The sequence below is a fragment of the Dendropsophus ebraccatus genome, chromosome 10 (assembly GCF_027789765.1).
Source record: "Dendropsophus ebraccatus isolate aDenEbr1 chromosome 10, aDenEbr1.pat, whole genome shotgun sequence".
Classification (NCBI taxonomy): domain Eukaryota; kingdom Metazoa; phylum Chordata; class Amphibia; order Anura; family Hylidae; genus Dendropsophus; species Dendropsophus ebraccatus.
Genome location: NC_091463.1, coordinates 13,037,560 through 13,053,041, shown reverse-complemented (window position 1 = coordinate 13,053,041; position 15,482 = coordinate 13,037,560). Strand labels below are relative to the sequence as shown.

Below are 15,482 nucleotides of genomic sequence, written 5' to 3'. Positions count from 1 at the left end.
TAGCAGTAGAGATGAGCGAACCTCGATTCCATCTGAACCCAAATTTTCGGCATTTGATTTGCGGTGGCTGCTGAAGTTGGATAAAGCCCTAAGGATATGTGGAAAACATGGATATAGTCATTGGCTGTATCCATGTTTTCCAGACAACCTTAGAGCCTTTTCACAAGTTCTGCAGCCGCCACTAATCAAATGACGAACGATCGGGTTCGGATCGCCTCGAACCGGAACCCGGTTTGCTCATCTCTAGTTAGCAGTGATGTCACTAAATCAGAGAAGGGAGGTAACAGTTTGCATAGCAGATTTGAGTGGGGCTGGATGGTAGGAAAGAGGAAGCTTGGTTTATGTAGTAGATTGGGTTGGGGTAGAACTACTATAATTCTGCCCCCTATATACCATACATGGCGTCACATGACTCACGCTCTATAGAACACATGAGATAAGGAAACTCAGTTTGAATTCATTTATTTTGAAAAAGAAAAAAAACAAACAAACAAGAAAGAAAAAATAAAAAGAACTAAAACCCATCCTTAAATAAAACCGCCATGCTCACAGTATCGGATCCGCTGCCACCGTAGACATAAAGTGCTGATAAATACTGTGGACCCTGCACGTGTCATGGTGTCACCTCTGTATCAGATCCCATGGGGTGGAGTATGTTACTAAGGCACCTAAATCCCTTCATTCGTGGTGGAGATTTTAACCCCTTGGATGCTGGACAAGAACACATCTCAACAGGTCACCATTCCTTCCAGCAGAAATGGTACGGATATAGTGAAGGGGATATGTAGGGTGAGGAGGGAGGACGGGGGGGGGGGGGGGGAGGGAGGGGGGATACAGGACAGTGGCACAGATTTACAAAATATATATATATGCTTCTTCATATTTACACACTGTCACACTGTGGGAACCCTGCACGTGTGAGGTATGGTCAGATTGGTGCGCACACACACACATACAACATGCACACACACCGACACTTACTATGGAATGTTTCCAGTTTGGCAAAAAAGAACATTGGCAGTCACATACCCATCACCTGGGGGGGGGGGGTCATTCAGGTACCCGGCCTATGCATGGAAGGAGCCTGATAACTGGCAGAGATGGGTGGTAGAAAGATAAAAGCGGGGTATATGCCAGGAGAAGCAGGGGGATAGCCTGGCACCGCGCAGAAGCTCACACACGTATCTGATAAGCAGCAGCAGCGGGCAGTAACAGGGCAGGATCAGGGCCTATGGAAATGGGTGAGTAAGCGGCTGTCCAGAATGGGGGCAATGACAAGAAGCAATGAGAAGCCAGCGTGGCGGATTGTTATTGCTCTCTAGTATATGCTTTGGTTTGTGTCCCCAATAAAACATAAAAAAGTGAGGAGCTTCTCTCCAGCTGGGGCTGTGTGACCAATCAGCTGGCAGCACGGCTCCTGTCTGACCCCCGAGCCAGGGTATATGGGGGGGAATCACGTACAAACAAGAACATGGCAGTGACAGCAATCTACCATGTAACACCTCACACTACGGGGGGGTCTACAGGCCAGGATGCCAGGCAGGGTAGGGGGGTTAAAGGGGCATTTATCAGGGTCACCTCTATACACCCTGAAGAAAGAAACCTCTGATTTACACAATCACAATTGCACGCACATTGCACTCGCACCTCTCCGCCGAGGACGGGATCTGTATAAAACACTGCTCACACTCTGCAGCCGAGGAGGAGACAGGAATAAATTAAATAAATAAAATTAAATATAAAAAAACCCAAGGTCTAGATACCAGAGCCTGGAATGGACGCCTCACCCGGCGGGTGCCCGGCGTGCCCCGATACAGACAGCTATACACAACACAAAGGGATGAGGGGGGGACGGGGCAGTGAGGCTCTGTGCTCCCGGCCAGTGGAAACTGAAGGGTTAAATCAGGACGCCCCAAAAAAAAAAAAAAGTATATTGCATGGTGCCAAACCATCTCTGTAACCCTACACAACGCGTTTCCTGAATCCAGTCTTTCCAAAGGACGTGATTTACAAAGGGAGCATAGGACGGAGGAGGAGGAGGAGGAGGAGGATGAGATGTGGGTAAAACGCCCGCCTGCTCACATCCACCTTCTGCAAACAAAACAGCACTGATATCGCATGGCACAAAATCTCATAACATAACGGGGTCCCCTCCTACCTATGAAACCTAATCTGGGGATCCCCTCATTTCACGTCACAGATATGTAGTAGCTCCACCTGCTCTCCACAAAAGTCTGGGGTGGGGGGAGGGGGATGCACCGAAAACACATATGAGGAGCAGCAATAAACTGGGAGGGGTACAATAGTGCACTGAGATTATTAGTGGATCATCACAAACACGGGGGGGTGGGAGGGCCGGGGGGGGGGGGGGGCAGGTGTCCCTCTGAGTCATATGGCTTCACTTTACCAGTCCTCACTGTGTATATAGCTCCTGATTGGCGAGAGAGTCCAGGGACAAGAGGGGTGGTGGTCGGTGAGGACGTGGTCCCTTCCAGGAGTTCACTGTGCAGTCACTGCTCTCCCAAGCACAAGGCACTGAAAGACGGGCACCTTGTCACACGGACGTAGAGAGAAAGATGAGGAATGGGCATTGCCATGGGACGCGCTGTGCCATGGCTGGTGAAGATCTGCTGTTAACCTGGGTAAAGGATTCAGGCGCTGGTCACACAGGTCCCATCGGTGGCTCTTGTTGAGTCTCTGCGGCAGTGCCATAGCTTTGCACATTTGCCCGTCACCCCTTCAAGTCACCTTGTGGTAATGTTGGCCTCCAATCGGGCCCCTACCTATCAGTTTCTGATTCATCTTGGGGTCCTGGGGAGTTAAGGTTGGGGGATAGAAGGGACAGAGAGGGGAGTTTCACATGATTCAGCTGTTACTGGACACCATGTTAATAACTTGTTCCAGCTTCTGTCGCAGCTTGTGTTTCCGGCAGTAAGAATCGCGATCCAGGGCGGTGAGGATCTGAAAAGAAGAAACAATTATTACCATACATGGATACCACTGTGGTAAGGGTATAATATACCCATAGATACCACTGCAGTAAGGGTATATACCCATAGATACCTTATGATAAGGGTACATACCCATAGATAACACTGCAGTGAGGGTATATACCCATAGATTAGAGATGAGCGAACCTGAAGCATGCTCGAGTTCATCCGAACCCGATTGTTCAGCATTTGATTAGCAGTGGCTGCTAAAGTTGGATAAAGCCCTAAGGCTATGTGAAAAACATGGATATAGTTATTGGCTGTATCCATGTTTTCCAGACAACCCTAGAGCTTTATCCAACTTTAGAAGCCCCCGCTAATCAAATGTCGAAAGCTCAGGTTCGGATGAACTCGAGCTTGCTTGAGGTTCGCTCATCTCTACCATAGATACGACTATCGTAAGGGTATTATACTATAGATACCACTGCAGTGAGGGTATATACCCATAGATACCTTATGATAAGGGTACATACCCATGGATACCACTGTGGTAACGGCATATACCCATAGATACCACTGCAGTAAGGGTATATACCCACAGATACCAGTGCAGTAAGGTTATTTACCTATAGATATCACTGCAGTAAGGTTATTTACCTATAGATACCTTTGCAATAAAAGTATATACCCATAGATACCTTTGGAATAAGGATATATACCCACAAATACCACTGCAGTAAGGGTATATTACCCACAGATACCACTGTGGTAAGGGCATATACCTATAGATACCACTGCGTTAGAGTATAAACCTATATACCCATAGATACCACTAAGGTAAGGGCATATACCCACAGTTACCACTGCAGGAAGGGTATATACCCACAGTTACCACTGCAGGAAGGGTATATATCCATAGTTACCACTGCAGGAATGGTATATATCCATAGTTACCACTGCAGGAAGGGTATATATCCATAGTTACCACTGCAGGAAGGGTATATATCCATAGTTACCACTGCAGGAAGGGTATATATCCATAGTTACCACTGCAGGAAGGGTATATACCCATAGATATCACTGCAGGAAGGGTATATACCCATAGATATCACTGCAGGAAGGGTATATACCCATAGATATCGCTGCAGGAAGGGTATATACCCATAGATATCGCTGCGGGAAGGGCATATACACATATATGACTGCCTTAATGACTGCACAACCTCTCACCTCTTCCCGGTATTTGTTCACATAGAAGAAGAGCTCGCTGAGGGCGCTGAGTGAGTTAAATTCACTTGCGTGCAGACGGGATTGCTCCACTAGATAGGCGTCCATATCCTGGTCACTGATGGTGGGCATCTTGTTGATATCTCTGTAATATCTGCATAAAAAGTTGAAAACAGTCTTAGGGTAATGCAATTGGGCTGCAACACCCCACACAGCCTAGAGGGGTGCTGTCTCTGGGGGGGAAAAAAAAATCAGATACCATCCCTGCACTCACCGTTCCACCCAAGTCTTGTAATTCGGGATATCCTTGGCGTACAATAGTTTGTTACTCGGCGAGTCTTTACCAAGTCGATGTTCGGAGGTGGAACAGGAATCCATGAAGGTTTGGGCCACCACCGACAGGCAGGCGTCTGTAATGCTGTTCTTGTGGATGTCAAAGACAAACTGCGGATTCTTTATTACATTCACCCAGAAGCGGAGCGGCAAGCTGAAAGAGGTACAGGCACAAAAAGGGTTAAATACAAGATCCTGGGGGTCATGGTGAACGGTTATTCCCAGTAATATGCGCCTAATCGCATTAGATGTTGGGTAACATGTGACTCTTGGGCGCTTTGCTCCTCACCAGTTGCTCTTCCACGTGTGCCGCACATCTGGGTCTGTAATCTGTCTTCGATCCGCTTGTTCGTCTAAAAAGTCAAACATGTACTTGATGGCGAGAGGGAGGGCACTGCCCCGGTGCGCTGTGCTGAACACCGTCTCAAACAAGTCGTCCACGAACTTCTGCAAGGTTCCCTGCAGGGGGCAGCAGAGCACCGCTTATTCAGCCTCGTCCGTCAGGCATGCATACTGTGGCACTATCACACCCAAAAACCCAATGTAGCTCTCACCTTAGTGGCCAATAAGCGGGTCAGGTAGATCTCTGACACCATTTTGCTTCCTCGGTCACCCTCTTTGTGGTCTGTGTGGTCGTGATTTTTTACCAGATGCCAAAGTTTGGTGCCAGTTTCCTGGTCGGGCGTGATCATTGGGGCTCGGGAGCGAAGGCTGTCCGGGCTGCTGGAGGTTCTAAGAAGACTCTCTGGAAAAAGAAGGACAATTAACTACATAAAACACCAGCAAAGACTATAATACATACATGGCCATAGCCATACCAGCTTCTATGGTGCCCTATGGCTGCGGGAAACGCTCTGATGCAAGAACAACATGAAACTTTACCAACATATCGGCGGATTTTTGCTCTCTGTCACTACTATATGGGTTCTCATAAATAACACTTATTACTCATAACTGTGGTGGGGCCTATCTCATGCTATGAGGCACTATGAATTCTGGTTACACCCCTCAGACACATCCGACTGTTCTGATACCTACCGTACCGACTGAGGGAACGTGTAAAGGTGAAGGAGTTGGTGATGTTGTATGCGGACACCTGCTTGGGAATTAGCGCTACCGTAGAACCATCTGTGACCTAAGACGGGAGAGAAGTACAGGGTATGACTGCAAATAAGAATCCTAAGGCAGGAACTGGTGAAGAAGGGGGTATTAAAGACAAGAAGCTCTTACCTGATAATGTGCCAGTGTGTTCAGCCTCTTCCAGTCGCATTCGATTTTGGTGGTGACGTCCTCATCCTGAAGGACAATGCGGGTGATACGCCCCTGGCGCCACTCTGAAAACGGACCAGAAGGGTTAAATCAAGCAACAAGAGAGGTCGCCAGTGCCAAGTTTACTATCTAAAAATACAATTCCCATCATGCACTGACAATCAGAACTATAGAGGATGGGAAACACCGATCTACACCATGTGCAAGGGATGTGCCCAACATGCTCACCGAGGTCCATGTCTTCAGCCTTTGGCCTCTGAGTGTAGGGGATCCCCTTGTAAACAGCGTCTAGCAGCTTGTCTTTGACCTGGGTGACGGTGTCGCAGTTTAGGACCTTCACAGGGATCTCTGTACCATTCTCACTGTCCGGACAGATGCAGCTCAGCGTCTACAAGAGAGAACACATCAGCCAGGAGGGATCAGGTAAAAGCAGTCATAATGAGAGTCCTGGGGCGGAGGGTAGACTAACCAGGACTTTGTAGTCAATCTGCTGCCGGATGAGTTTGTCTTCGCTCAGTGAGTAGCGGGCCTCCCCAGTGATGGCGTCTATAGGGCCCTTCTCCATCTGTTGCTTGATGGCACAGAAAAGCATGAAGAGAGGCTCTCCGGCACATTCCTAGTAAGGAAGGCAGCATGAACCATTACTAATGGTTTCTATACAACGTCACTGGTGCAAAGGGAGCAGGTGCTGTAATCTGTTGTCACCCTCGTAATATCCTTAGTGTCTCACCTTCAGGAATTTATATAGCAGGAACGTGAACCAATTCGTCAACATCTTCTCTGCTACCGACTCTGTCCTGAAAGGATACAAGGAGATAGAACCCAAATGCAGTGAATGGCTACCATCTGCTTAAAGGGGCTTTCCTATGATGGACACCCATGTCTGTAGAAAAGGTGATAAGTGTCTAAATCAATGGGGGGTCTGACCATTGGGACCCTCAAGTATCACAAAAACAGAGGTCTAGAGTACTCTACTATTTTTGTCATGTTCATGAATCCACTACTCCATTCAACCAGGAACTCCTGATCCCTGGTCTCATGAGCAGTTGCAGTGCCAGCTGTTAGACTGACATAGATTAGATCCCTGGTAGTTATGTATGTCTATAGTAACTGCAATACTAGATGGACTGGCAGAAGTAATGTGCCCTATCTCTGTGATGTGTGTGCACCTAGCTTGTACTGCCCACAGGGGAGTGCTGCATGTGCCTGAAGGCTAGGGAGAAGCGGTGCATATTGCTGACATCCCGACTGGGGCATCTAATTTTCTCTAAAGAAAAGGTAAGTAACAAGGTGAATTAACTTCCCAAAGAAATTCCCCATAACAACAATCCCCAGGCCCCACTACAGCGTGCCAATGTTACTGTATACAGCACTGGCTTCCTGCCACCTTCTTATTGCCACAGGGTTTCCTGGGTAGAAGCAGAAAGATATTGGTGCACAGTGTGCCAAAAACTTTCTGCTTCTGTCCGGAAAACCCTGTGGCAATAAGAAGGTGGCAGGAAGAAGGAGGGGCTACTTTACATCAAGAAACAGGAGATGATTATTTTTTTTTAATCTTAAATAAAATAGTGAATAAAAGGCATTGTTGGGGTTTTATTTCAATAAAGGTTTTTTTTTTAGTTGAATGACTTACATGTGGCTTGGTATTGGATCCCAGCTGATAGACGGCATTCGTTACTAAGCGGCTACAATGGCTAACATTACCTCCCACTTCATTATCTTAGTACCCACTTTAAGAAGAGCCGGGTACCCAAGAATAATGGGAAGAGCTGGGTACCATCAGACTTAGATCGTCAACAAAATGACATTCCAAGTCTGGGGTGATAGCAGGCTCCTCCCACCCTGGTAACACCAAGATGCTACTACGTGTTTGTATTTAGATGATTATAGAAATTAGGGGATGTCCTGGCATTTTCTTAATTATTATTATTTATTTTCTTAAACTGTGTGGGTTTCCCAGTGGTGTAACTAAGCATACAGAGGTCATTGGGGTTCTAGAATGTTAGCATCGTATACATTATAACACGCGCTTCTCACCTGCGCAGCAGTAGTTTGGGGTGGTTTTTGCTTTCCAGGTTCTTCTCTATCAGGTCGCTCAGAAGCTGCTTAAGGAGGACGGTGGCGTATTCCATGCGGCCCTGGAGGGACACCATGACCAGCGAGGCCACATTGCCCCGATCCCGCATGGAGAAGCTTCGCTGGTTTTCTAGGGTGTGAATGAAGGTCAACAGGAAGGTCTTGTTGTTCAGGAGCTGGCCAAAGAGCCTCAGCGCTTTTTCCACATTTGGGGGGATCTAAACAATGTAAAAATGATTGTGTGACATGTCACAGAATAACAATATACAAATATAAAATTAGGTGAAGATAAATCTCCTTCCTAGGCCTTATTCTCACGCTCTGTAATCCACGGGCCCTACGGATCTCGAAGCTGCACAGTGAACTCGGCATCTCCCACAGGCCTGTATCACTACAGTGCCGTAAATATTTAAACACTTATGGTGCTCCCAGCATCATATTGATATATGGTGCTGGGAGGTGCCGAGTCCACTGCGCAGCTTCATGCTCCCTAGGGTCAGTAGATTACAGAGCATGAGAATAAGGCCTTAGTTTCTATTCAGCCCTGACATAGGGCAATCCGGTTATGCGAAGGACTCACATCCAGCTCCTTAAGCACTGGGTGGTCTTCTATGCCAGGAAACAGGACCCGCATGGCATAAGTCTTATACTCCAAAAACGGGATCTTCACTCCATCCATGTTATTTGTCAGTTCATTGATGTCTGTCTGGAGCTCGGCAAACGCTGTAAAAAATAAAAACATGGCGGCCGGTTACAAACATGACAAGAAGAACGAGAATATATTTGTTTAATATGGAGCCAAACGTCTTCATCCTTATCCCATAAACCAGTGATCTGCAATCTGTGCCAGTTCTGCTGCTGCAAAACTACATCTCCCAGCATGCCCTGACAACCTAGTTTTGCAAGACTGGAGATGTAGTTTTGACGTAAAAGGAATGTCACTAGCATAAGAGAAGCAGCTTTTTATGTGAGAAGAGCATGATGCTCTGGTGGCACGTGCAGATGGTGGGGATAGTAAGGAGGGGTGTTGTTATACATGTCCTAGAGCCCTATGTTTTTATCTCCCTGCACCTGTAGGGTACAGTCTCTCAGCGCCACTCCAGGCGCCTTGCATGCCCTTGGGATGGCGGAACGGACAGCTGTTAGTGTCTGCGGGGAGCGCTCTGTTATTGTATCCAATCTGACTCCTTGCTGCTAATGAAGTCCCAAGAGGCGACAATGTCAGTGATGAAAATTTTCATGCCAGAGGGAAGGAACCGGATCCAAAATCTGGAGCATTTGCAGCTCAAAACAGCAGAAAATATGACTTAATATTTGCAAGTGTGTGCGAGGCAGGAGCCAGCAACAGGAAATAAAGAACATGCCTCCATGGCTTCTAGTAACAGGCCAGAATGTGCCAGTCCTGCAGATTCTCACTGTCCATGGTGTGAACTGAGGCTTATTGAATACCGCACCCTGCACACCTCTATACCTCATGATTGGATAACAACGTGCTTGATCAGCCCATCGATCACCGCAGAGTGACTACACAGCGCCACCACCCATGTGGATAATTCATCACACCACCATTAGTTTATCTTGCGCTTTCTCTGAATTGTATTCCCTGCCCCCCTCCACTATTGCCGTAACCCACTGCAAAGCTCTTATTGATCCAGAGAAGAACGTGCAGAGACACAAGGCCTTCTCTTGTATGAGGTCATGCCTGCTCGGTTAACCCTTAAGATGACAGCACATAATACCTACTGGGTGACAGCAAATACGGCTGCCGTCAGTCTCACACCCCAACCCTACATTCCAAGAAAAGGCGTGTGTGCATATAGAACTAAGGAAAAAAAAAATATATTATATATATATATTAATGTTATAATACCCAGCTTTCCCAGATACATGAAAGGCAAATCTGCTTAGTCACACAGAGATACATAACTGGACAGATTTAGTGTTTAAAAGTCTTGGAAGTCCAGGTAAGATCATCTATATGACCTGACAGTGACCATTCCGGTTGTCACCCAGCTTTCTCAGAATACTTATCCCAATAGGATGCACAAAACCCTAGCGCTCACACTCACCTTCTTTGCACTCTAGCGCCACTCGGGACTCCAGGTTATCCATCTGCATCTGGAGCCTCTTCAGTGTCCGGTCTGCATCTCTTGTTTTCCTCTTGTAGGCAATGAGGACGGCGATAATGGCCAAAAGCAGCAGCCCTCCTCCGGCACCGATCCCCACGATGGCCGGAAGAGTTAGTGAACTGTCCGAGTAGATCCTAAGACTTCCGGGGGAGAACTCCATTCCACCAACCAGAATCTATAAAGTATTGTGACAGCATTGAGAATGTTTTGCAAAGTGGCAACAATGAAGTGGAAAAAGAAAGTGTGGAATACAAGGAACCGATGTACTGCGTGTACAAATGGAGAAATGCAATAACCTGGAATGGTGACCCTGTTGTATCCCTGACTATAAGGCATAACCTAAGTTGTACTCACAGTGACCCGATGTTCTCCGGTCTGGCTGGGGGAATCACATAGCAGCTGGGTATCAGACACAGTAAGTGCACACGGCTCATCACCAATCAGGACAGTGTAGTTCAGCTTGGCTCCTCCAGGGGCAGCAGGCTGCAAATTTCTTCCCTAAACAGATAAAGGGGGAGATTGTCATTCACATATGAACATGGAATTAGCTAAAGATTTTACGTGTAAAAACAAGGGGTTAATTTGTGAAAGCAACAAATATATAAGTGCAGCATTTTCGATGCACTGTCAAATACAGACCCCTCCATATAACCATCTACCAATGCTACAGACGTCAACATATTTTAATAAAGAGGAGGAATAGAGAGGAGTGCAGCTCGAGTACGATCATTCAGCATTTTAATATCGGTGGCTCAAGAAGTTGGATGCCGCCCTAGGGAGTCCTAGAAAACACTGATACAAACATTAGCCATAGGATGTATCCATGTTTTACAGGACACTCTAGGGCGGCATCCAACTTCTTTAGCCACCAGTATTTAAATGCTGAACGATTGAACTAGAGCATGCTCCAGCTGCACTCATCTCTAATAATGACCTATTGCAAAATAGCTGCAAAAGTGGACATAGCCTTTTAAGTGAATACCTGATATTAGGCCAAAATAATCCAATAAAGGGAAATTCAATACAATCAACAATCCCTAAATCAAAAAGGCCAGATAATGCAGTGCAAGGTTGGTCTTTCATATATTTCTCCTCATCATTCTTATAGCGATTTCTTAAACCACCCACCTTTAGGATGACATGTGACCCTGGCTTGATCTCCAAAACACCTCCAGATCCAAATGTCTCCACCACAGGGTTGGGGTAATAGGTGAACGGGGTGAAGTTCAAGGTTCGCAGACTTGTGACGTTGTCCAAGACGAAACCAAACTCATCCGGTGGCATCCCGTCATCGGGAACTATTTCACCACTGGTGGGGTATATACCAGGGGCCTTACAGACCATCAGAGAGTCGTTCATTATCTGGCAGGTCTAAAAAAAAAATGAAAAATGACAATGAGCTGTCACCATTCTGATGGTGTAAGATTGTGGCCGAGTTCGCTGGATATGGTCGACATTTATCTAATATATAGGAGTAGCTTTAGCAGTCTTAAAGAAATAGTAAAGCCATGGATTTCTCCATGGTGCAATGGAAAGAGTTGCGGTTAAGATGGGTGGTACTCACATTGACGGTCTCAATGCCGGAATATTTGGCACGAACTTTCGGCTCCTGAATGGTCAGTAGATGCGTCCCGGTGACGGTGATGGCGGTGCTGCCGCTGTCCAGGAAAAACAAGAACGTGAAAAGTCAGGAGCTTTAATCAGACAAAGGAAGTGTGCGACGTAGATAAACAGAAGCCAGCGCAACACCAGATATAATGCGGTAACATCCAGGGAGAGATAGCAGGCAGCCATGTCTGATAAGGAATTGCACTGATAATCTCTTCACAATTTACTGACATATAAACCATTGTCCTCCTATTCTTACTGACTCAAGGAGGATGGGATGAGCCAAGATAAGGAACGGCCTTTGAAGCTGGCAGCCTACAAGAAAGTTGCCACTTTTTTAAAATTCTTCTAATCTTTTACTGAAGAATTAGAAAGGGCATGATGTGTGTATTGCAGTTGTGAATGGCAAATGATCCCCCAGTCACTTTAGATCAGCGATGGGGAACCTCAGGCTCTAAAGCTGTTGCAAAACTATAATTCCCATCATGCCTGGACAGCCAAAGGCCAAAAGCTTTCCAGGCATGATGAGAATTGTAGTTTTGCAACAGCTTGAGGGTTGAAGGTTCCCCATCCCTGCTTTAGATGGAGGTGTGGTAATAGATTAAGGAGGGGGAGCATGGCTGCCTATGTACTAAGCGAATATCAGTGGGCCCTGGCATCCATTTGGCTTTGCCAAATGTGGACACCCACCCTGCTGGCACAATAAGGCAAAGCTATGAGGAACGTACTTAAAAATACTCCATGCAGGTTCCAGGCGAGTGATGCTGGGATCCTCGGTGTACGTGTATATCACATCGCTGTTCCATATGCTGGCCTTATCTATCCTCAGTGTGATGGCTGCCGGGCTGGGGCCCTGAGATGATGCTGGTGAGATGCAGACAATTTCATGCACATTCCTCCTGTTAAACAAAGCAGATGTTAATGTGTTGTAGGACAGAACTAAAAAAATTTTCTAAAAAAGGCAAATACTTTTTTTACTATAAAATTTAATAAAAACCTACTTGACAAATCTGCACTCAGAGTCTTTGATGAGAACGGACACGTAGCTCCCGGCATCCAGATTTACACCACTGATAGTGAGCCGAGTTCCCCCGGAGGCTGGGCCGCGCTTGGGGCTCACGCCATGAAAAGTTGGAGTCTAAGAAGAAAACATGAAAAGTAAAAAGACAGGTCGGCCGATAGCATGTGACAGCTGTTTACAAGACAGACATCTATGGATCCAGGCATGGCTGCAGGGAATGTTTACAATGGCTATGAGAGGTACTGAGACCTTACCACAAAGGTATAGCGCTGCTCGGAGTGGGTCCTGTACTCAGAGCTGCAGTCTCCGATACACAACTCAACCACACCAGGGGGAGGTTTAGGAACAAGCAACTCCTCCATCTCACACACTATCCTGTTAAAGGGAGAAAGAACATCACTTTAGATCTGGTAACAAGTGGGATCATGCAGGAAGGTATGGTCACAACACATCTATCAGAAGCTGTACATAGAATACATATAGCATCGTCAGAATGAGAGCAGGATACAGGTGTAAGGCCCAGAAAAGGCAGCAGGATGTGCATTGTGCAGCCGCACGCAGCGTGTCGCTGGTAGTGTACAAACTCCAGGTCTCTATCGCAGGGTGCGACACGACAGGTGGGAAACAAGTTTCCACCCTCTGTGTAGCTGCAGACCAGAGCGTCCATGTGGCCCCTGTCCACCTCCAAATATGTCTACAATAAGCTATAAAGCATGGAGCGATGGACTAAGGTAGCATAGTCTGATGGATCACATTCTCCATCGTGTGGACGGACGGGTGCGTGTGCCTAACATACCTGCAGAGATGTCACCAGAAGGCACTATGGGAAGAAGACAAGATGGCGGAGTCAGTGTGATGGGTAATGTCCTGCTGGAGAGCTTGTGTCCTGGCATCATGTGGATGTTACTGTGACATCTACCACCTATCTTACCATTGGACACACCAAGGCCCCCCTTGATGGCAGCCGGACCCCTAATGCCAGGGGGTACTGCCCCAGGAACCACACTGCAGACATTGTTCAAGACAAAGTGATCCAAATTTCCCATGTCTCAATGTGATTGATCATCTGTGAAGTCCCATCCATGGAGGCAGGATGGATCTGCTGCTGATACCACATGGGGCGTTAACAGGGCTATGGAGTTGGGAGATTGTGGGAGGACATCACATGGATACGGAGTTTGGGTGAATCTACGCTATATTAGGTATTAATGTTATGGCTGATCAATCTATACTACTTGCTATAGATACTTCTGGTAACCTGACTATGGAGGAAGTGTGTGCCGTACAATAAACAAAGGAAAGGGAAGTGGCTCATTACCCTGTCTGCTCTGGAAAGTGTTATTCAATAAGTCCCCAATGTGAAGGGCTGCATAGAGAGCGTCGGCACGTGCGGGGATCCTTCCCGATAAGTAATGTGGGGGAGTCACACCAGGTGTACACAGCCACTCTGGATGGCAATTTAATTAGGAAAGCGACCGGGATATTGGCCATCCATCATCCTGTAACTATTCATCGAGTCGCAATTTGTGCTGGAACTTCCTGGCGCAGCTGAGGGTGGAGAGCGCGCGGGTGATTCATGGCGAGTGCATTACCTCTTAATTGCTTCTTACTGAGTTTGGGAGAGCGAGATCGTTCATGGCGTTCATTAAACACAGGCCTGTCCTCCCTCCTCCTCCTCCCGGGGAGGGGGAGCAAATGGATTAGAGGAGACCCTGGTGTCACATCGTCAGGTGCTGGCGGCGTACAGGCGATGGCGATATGAAGGTCAATCATGGGGCAGCCTAGGAGTCTATGACTTTTTCATTTCTATTAAATATTGGAGACTCCATCCAGACCTCTATTAATGCGATGTCTCCCGCTGCATCTGGGAGATGGTATTCCTCAAGCAGCGGGATTACAACGCAGATCTAGTAGTATGTGGTATTATCCAGACAATATACAGGAGAACATGGACATTTACCATCTGTAGAATTTGGGCTAAGAAGAGACTGAAATATAGCAGAAAAAAGAGGATCCGTGTTCTCTATGACTATCCATATTCATCTAAAGGAGGGCTACTGTATACAGAATAATGGGGAGAGGTTTTGGCTGCAGACTCTTATGGTTACCCATGCACTAATACTGGAGGGGGAGAAGGGGGAAAAAAAAAGGTCATTTTGGATATAGTCAGCAAGACATACCTTTCAGCACTGATGTACTGTGAGGGGACGGATGAGCACTGAACCCCGGCTACTTGCACCCACACCTCTCTGGAAGATAGGCCGAGGTTGGCCCCAGTGATGGTCACTCTTGTCCCTCCTTCTCTGGGACCAGTAATTGGATAGATCTATATGAGAAGATTTTTCAATTAACAGGAGGAAGAATATGGAAGCAGAAAAGTATCTGGTAAGAGTCTAATCTATAACAGGGAGCTTAAAGGGGAACTCCGGTGAGATTTCCCCCCCCCTTTCAAATCAACTGGTGTCCGACCCTAAATCGTACGCATTAAAGGGGAACTCACGCAGAAGAAAAAAAAAATTATATATACAGTGGTACATTGGTTTAAGAGCATTTTGGTTTAAGAGCTCACAGTTTTTAAAAATTGTGACTTGGTTTAGGAGCTCCCTGTACTAGGTGGGAGCACGAGTGGAGGAGGGGCATGGACTGCACAAGGTGGTCTACAGCACTATACTCCGACCATGGAAGTCTCCCTCACCTTCCAAATCATGGAAGATCCACTTCAGGCTGGTTTAAGAGTGGATTTGGATTACAAGCGCAGTCCCGGAACCAATTATGCTTGTAATCCAAGGCACCACTGTATATAAAATATATATATATTTATAATATTTGACCTGTATGTCGGAAGTGGTGTACTTTTTCCAGTGTGACACAGCGCTCTCTGTTGCTACC

The 15,482-nt window shown here is 46.8% G+C and overlaps 1 protein-coding gene across 4 annotated transcripts in view; it reads right to left on the bottom strand.

Moving 5' to 3' along the window:
* Positions 1-500: 500 nt before the first annotated feature.
* PLXNA3 (plexin A3) overlaps positions 501-15,482 on the bottom strand; it is an 84,523-nt gene continuing 69,541 nt past the window's right edge. For all 4 annotated transcript variants that reach the window (XM_069942727.1, XM_069942728.1, XM_069942726.1 and 1 more), the window contains 20 exons: positions 14,774-14,919; positions 12,848-12,968; positions 12,574-12,710; positions 12,301-12,471; positions 11,529-11,622; positions 11,093-11,335; positions 10,319-10,462; positions 9,905-10,139; positions 8,416-8,558; positions 7,797-8,053; positions 6,490-6,556; positions 6,229-6,375; positions 5,988-6,147; positions 5,721-5,824; positions 5,529-5,625; positions 5,045-5,235; positions 4,780-4,949; positions 4,432-4,644; positions 4,161-4,311; positions 501-2,961 (listed from right to left, as the gene is read on the bottom strand). In XM_069942727.1, coding sequence (XP_069798828.1) covers positions 2,866-2,961; positions 4,161-4,311; positions 4,432-4,644; positions 4,780-4,949; positions 5,045-5,235; positions 5,529-5,625; positions 5,721-5,824; positions 5,988-6,147; positions 6,229-6,375; positions 6,490-6,556; positions 7,797-8,053; positions 8,416-8,558; positions 9,905-10,139; positions 10,319-10,462; positions 11,093-11,335; positions 11,529-11,622; positions 12,301-12,471; positions 12,574-12,710; positions 12,848-12,968; positions 14,774-14,919 — 3,087 coding nt within the window. In that variant the 3' untranslated portion in view covers positions 501-2,865. The remainder of the gene's footprint in view (positions 2,962-4,160; positions 4,312-4,431; positions 4,645-4,779; positions 4,950-5,044; positions 5,236-5,528; positions 5,626-5,720; positions 5,825-5,987; positions 6,148-6,228; positions 6,376-6,489; positions 6,557-7,796; positions 8,054-8,415; positions 8,559-9,904; positions 10,140-10,318; positions 10,463-11,092; positions 11,336-11,528; positions 11,623-12,300; positions 12,472-12,573; positions 12,711-12,847; positions 12,969-14,773; positions 14,920-15,482) is intronic.